This window comes from Frankliniella occidentalis, unplaced genomic scaffold, assembly GCF_000697945.3.
Source record: "Frankliniella occidentalis isolate FOCC.00 unplaced genomic scaffold, Focc_3.1 Scaffold60, whole genome shotgun sequence".
In the NCBI taxonomy this organism is placed as follows: Eukaryota; Metazoa; Arthropoda; class Insecta; order Thysanoptera; family Thripidae; genus Frankliniella; species Frankliniella occidentalis.
In genome coordinates this window covers 434,565-439,943 of record NW_026267190.1, presented here as the reverse complement: position 1 = coordinate 439,943, position 5,379 = coordinate 434,565, and the positions used below count along the sequence as shown (strand labels likewise).

General features: G+C 37.9%; 1 protein-coding gene across 2 annotated transcripts in view; it reads right to left on the bottom strand.

Annotated features, from left to right (window-relative positions):
• The window catches only part of LOC113206117 (insulin-like receptor), a 70,986-nt gene that overhangs the window by 17,655 nt on the left and 47,952 nt on the right, over positions 1-5,379 (bottom strand). The window contains exons 2-18 of one of the 2 annotated variants that reach the window (XM_026422044.2): positions 5,038-5,324; positions 4,744-4,878; positions 4,528-4,660; positions 4,286-4,452; positions 4,022-4,220; positions 3,818-3,931; positions 3,585-3,732; positions 3,292-3,497; positions 2,659-3,198; positions 2,319-2,526; positions 2,017-2,210; positions 1,750-1,938; positions 1,529-1,665; positions 1,299-1,442; positions 826-1,205; positions 577-742; positions 175-486 (exon numbers count right to left, since the gene is read on the bottom strand). In XM_026422044.2, coding sequence (XP_026277829.2) covers positions 175-486; positions 577-742; positions 826-1,205; positions 1,299-1,442; positions 1,529-1,665; positions 1,750-1,938; positions 2,017-2,210; positions 2,319-2,526; positions 2,659-3,198; positions 3,292-3,497; positions 3,585-3,732; positions 3,818-3,931; positions 4,022-4,220; positions 4,286-4,452; positions 4,528-4,660; positions 4,744-4,878; positions 5,038-5,324 — 3,659 coding nt within the window. Of the gene's footprint in view, positions 1-174; positions 487-576; positions 743-825; positions 1,206-1,298; positions 1,443-1,528; positions 1,666-1,749; positions 1,945-2,016; positions 2,211-2,318; positions 2,527-2,658; positions 3,199-3,291; positions 3,498-3,584; positions 3,733-3,817; positions 3,932-4,021; positions 4,221-4,285; positions 4,453-4,527; positions 4,661-4,743; positions 4,879-5,037; positions 5,325-5,379 lie in introns of both variants that reach the window. The other variant, XM_026422043.2, reaches the window with a different exon arrangement.

The window sequence follows — 5,379 nt, the reverse complement described above, 5'->3', positions numbered from 1 at the left end:
AACAACGGACCAGCAAAAGAAACAAAAATAAAGAGCAGGATAGGGAATTAACCAAAATCACAGAGAAACCTAGACAGATTGAAAAAAAAAAAAAAAAAAAAGAAAAAAGAATAAAAATCAAACTATAGAGAGAAAAATTCAAAAATTACATGGGTAGTTAACAACACTCCATACCTGATAAGGTTGAGAAGCCAAAGTGGCCATTTCCCAGAGAACAACTCCATAGCTCCAAACATCAGAGGCACTTGTAAAGACTCCATCTTTTAAACTTTCTGGTGCCATCCATCTAACAGGCATCAGGCCTCTGCTACCTTTTCTATAGTACTCTGTCTCATAAATATCTCTCGTCATTCCAAAGTCTCCAATTTTCACTGTCATATCATCTGCTACCATACAATTACGAGCTGCCAAGTCTCTGTGTACAAATTTTTTAGCAGACAAATAGGCCATACCGTCTGCTATCTCCATTGCCCAGCGTAATATTCTCTGAGGACAACAGATCATCAATTAGAAATCAAATGGCACTAGTGTAAGTATTCTAGCGACTCAAGATGAATAATTCTACACTGTTAATACCTTTAACGTTGGAGGCTGAACTTCTGGATCATCTGTTTCATCCGGACGATGTTTTCTTAAGTAACTTTTAAGATCACCTTGCGCCATAAGTTCCATCACTACTAGTGTGGGCTGTCCTTGAGAGACAACACCTAGCAAGCGAACTACATGGTATGTCTTGAATCCCCTGGAACATGGTATAGAGGCATTAGAAGTCCTCCTAAGTAAATATGAATCCATCAGACAAAACTTAAACTTGTCAAAACTTACTTCATTACAGAAGCTTCATTAAGGAACTCAATTCGTTCGCGATCATTAGAATTTTCATTGACAGTCTTAATAGCACAACTGTCCTGTCTATTTCCAGTGCGAGGACAGCTTTGAATAATGCCTTCGTAGACCATTCCAAATGATCCCTGTCCAAGCTCTTTTAAAATTTGTATATGTTCCCGAGGCACTTCCCACTCATCAGGAATATAGGTTGCACTATGATAATCCGGATTAATGTTTGGAATAAGTTTTCTTGGTACTTGTGAAGGGCACCATATCTTTCTTGCATAGTAAACAACCACACCACCCACAAGGCAGAAGCAAAGAACACCAAGCACTACATAGAACACAGTCTGTGTGCTGGTAGTTGATGGCTCCTCCTGGGAAAAAAAAAAATTAAAACAGATAAAATTGATTGTGAATTTTGCTGTACACACAATAGATGAAAAAACAATGTCATCAAGCATACTTACAACAAAGAAAAACTGTTTCTTAGTGTAATTGCCAGGGCCATTGATGGAAGTAGCCCTCACTTGAAAGCTATAGTTTCCAGGTGGCAAATTGGGCAGAGTAAATGAGGTGTTACCTCTTGACAAACAATGAAGACGATGAGCACCCTGGAATTTTGATAAGTATATAAAGTCTAACTTAACCAAAATGTTAAACAAAAACAGAAAAAAAAAATACTACAAGTTACACGCACAGTTTCAACATTTTCAGGCTGGATTTGAATATCATATTTCACAATCATGCCATTAGGATCCAAAGGAGGTCGCCATTCGAAAAACCGGGTGCCATTATTTTCTTTAAGGACAACATCCGGGATAGTATCTCTTGTAGCTGAAGTAATCAGAGTTAAAAATTAAAACCAGAAACATTGTTAACCATAATAAAAAGCTCAGTTGTGAAGCTTAATATATTTACGTTCTGGTAAGGTGCGGTGCTGGATAATAGCAGCTGGACTACAATTTTGAGTTTTGCCAGGTTCTTCTGAAGGATCAAGTTCACGGCATGCAATTACTTTAATTGAATAGCGAGCAAAGTGGTGTAGACGTTTTAGCACAAAAGTTGTTGCTCCTCCATATACTTCTCGATTTAAAGTATAACAGACATCTGAAACTACAAAATTGGTAACAAACGAACTTCAGAAAAATAAACACATTTCAGAAAGAAATTTGGTATAACACTTACCCACAGAGCAGTTATCTTGAACATTTTGACTGTTTGCTGAAATTTGTGGGACAGTATCAGAAGGAAATTTTTCTGGGACAGAGTCACCAATTGATCTTTTGTATCGTAAATATGCCTCATCAGTTATTTGTCTGTTTAAAGTTCGTTTCTTCCTTTTCTCGCTATTTCTTCCGCTCTGTTCCCTTTGACCTGCCCTAGAATGATAAAGAAAGATGGGTTCAGACGGGAGTCTATACAAAATGGTACAAAGTGGTTTCATAATGGAAAAGACATGATGTTCTTTCCCCTTTAAACAAACTTACCTTCGAATATAAATCATGTTATGTACTTGGTCTTCAAAGTTTGCAGCATTTTCACTGTCAATTTCCTTGTCTCTTTTTCCAGATTCACTGTTATCCTTGCATGAGCAACTTTCAGATTCACCTTGCTTCTCTTCTCCTGGGGGAGGTTTGGTTGGGAGAATTGGAATACTTGAGATTTCAGTGCGGTCAGTAGTGCGCTCAGTCAAAGCTTAAAACAGATAAAAAACAACTTTGTTAATTTAAAAACAATCAATCCAACAAAATTTTAGCACCTCTAGTTTTGTCTTTTGAAAAGTTAACAGTAAACAATGTGCTGATAGTCTGAATTTATAATACTCACGGTCATCACAGTAGTTACTTCTGTCTGGTTTGTCTTCTTCCATAACACCCTGAACTATATACTTTGTTACATTGCCATTGGGTGGATAAGATGGTTTCCAGCTAACAACAATTTCAGAACTTGAGTTCGAAGCAGCACTCAAGTCTTTAGGTGTTGTAGGTACATTAGGTAAGGTTCGAAAGTAAATAATTTTGCTCTGTGCTCCTTTTATACTTGATGATCCTCGGGCAATGGTATAGGTGCGGACATAAGAGGCATATTGAGTGTATGGACTGAGATTTGTGACTATATGAGTCACATTTGGTTTATCATTCATAGTGTAATTATCAGGAACTGAGACATCATCCACAGACCACCCGTCTCCCCCACACGCATCCCGACTCTCATAAAGTGTCACATTGCGGGTTGGTGCTTCAATTCTGTAAACTACATATCCCAAAAGGGCTCGAGGATCTGGTACAGCAGTCCAGGCATTCCATTCAATGAGAACAGCAAATGCTGTTATTTTTGAGACTGTCACATTTAATACATCCATGTCACCTGGAAAAAATTGTTTTAAAATTCAGCTTTATTACTCTAGTTTCGTTGGATAGAAACAGACTGAAAAGATAGGCAATGGTTCAAGAAACTTACAAGCAACTTTATCACCATTTGATGAAACCTCATGATCATTAAATTCTTCTAAGCCTGTTTTGTTCCTCAATGCTTCAATTTCTTGTATGCACAACTTTGGGTTGTAATGAAAGGATAATCTACCCCTCAAAATTTTAAATGTGGAATTTGACGACCAATCCCACAGTTTTTGGAGATTTTGATTATCATGTACAAGAAGGGCATATCTGTAATCAATTGAAATCAAAGTTAAGCAAATTTATCAGTATGGCCACTAACAGATTAATGTTTTAAAAAATATAGTTTTCACATACTTGTCACCAGTCAGGTCTTCTCCATGAATTATTTCTAGATTTTTAAGAAAATTTAATGATACTAGAGGTACTGAGCGTGTTATCTTGAGGTATCCACGAATTTCACGAATAGACTTCAAATTTTCTTCCAGTTCCTTCACGAGGTTTTCTAAAAAAATAAGACAAATTGACAAAATTAGTATATTGTAATGTGTACAAAAATTATACACATAAAAAAATGGTTCAACACATACTTCCTTTATGAATCTGTATTTCTAAGGAATTTTTTATCACGGTGCATCCTCTGAGACGTTGACTTGCTGCAATATTGTCAACATGATCAGCCCGACATTCCTTTTCACAAGTTCCTGCAAAAAAACATACATCATTGAAACAATAGAGACAGCTAAAAGAGAAGCAAAAAAATTGTGAAAAAAAGGAGAGAGAGAGCAACAAACCATTGCATTTTTCGCAGGAGAAGGTTTCGTTGAGCCCTTCAACAGAACTAGGTATTCGCTTTTCAGAGTAGCCTGGTGGACACTCCAGAACACATGAGTCATTGAAAGGTCGCCATGGATAATTGTGTTCACCTTCATAGCCCTTTGGTTTCACCATCTGGTGGCATTCATGAGCCAGCACACATCGCCTTTCCAAAAACTGTAAAAAGTTAAAATTAATAGCTGATCAAACAAGATAAAAAGAAAGCCACTGAAAATACCAACCTGGAATTGGTTTGGGGGACAACTTGCTATGCAGCTGCCACTATAATAAACTTTTTGGCATGCAATGCAATTGTTGTTTCGATCACCAGTACAGCCCCCTAAACACTGCCTGTGACAACATACTCCATTGGGTAGACATCCATTCTTTTCACATTTTGGACTGCAGACTAGAACAAAATATTTTTTGTTTAGTTTATTGAAGAGGAGGAAAAAAATAAGGAAAGAAATTAAAAGGGCATTACCCTTTTGACAGTGGGTATCAGTCCAACATAAATTTGATGTTGGCTTTTGTCCTGCAATCTTGATAGCTGTTGCAGGCGATGCAGGGCATTTATCTGGACATTTTCTTGGGCATTCGTTGCTGTGTTTGTTATTCTGGAAATTGGTGCACAAATTTTAAATGAGCGAACAATAATTAAAGTATTTATAAAAGAGTTAAGATTGTAGATGAACTTTACCTTTATATAATGTTCCGATGTATCGGCTGAAGATATGTAGGACCAATCAATTGTGTCAACATAGCATAAAACTGGATTCTTCTCAATTCTTATAGATCCTCGTTTGATGGTCATAAGTGAAATTAAACCGATATCCTGTAAAACGAATGAAAAGTTACTTAAATTCCGCGTTTATGGATAGCGACTTGAAAGATACCGGGTGTTTTCTTTGATTGCGCTCCAGTGCGTGCGGCCCCACGACACTGGAGCGCATGTCAACTAACACCCGGTGCATTATTTTCTGAAGAGACTTACATTCAAGTTTTGCATCTCATAGATAACGAGGGCATAGTTCATCATGAGCTCGTGGCCGCGTATGACTGCCAGGTTTGGAAACAAGGTAGATAGCGAGCGCAAGCCACTCACTCGGTACAGAAACAAGTAGCCATGTATTTCTCGTAGTTTGGGAAACGTGATGTTGGTGAAGTTTTCCGCGACAGCGTTGTCAATAAGGGTGATGTGCACAAAGCCCTCGACCACGGTGCAATTCTCGAGCCTGTTGAAGTTTTCCACGCTGTTCCGTATGTCCACACTCTGGCAAACTGTAACAGAAGGCCCCTAATGGTTAGGCTCTCCAAACTAGAAGTACGTCTCGTC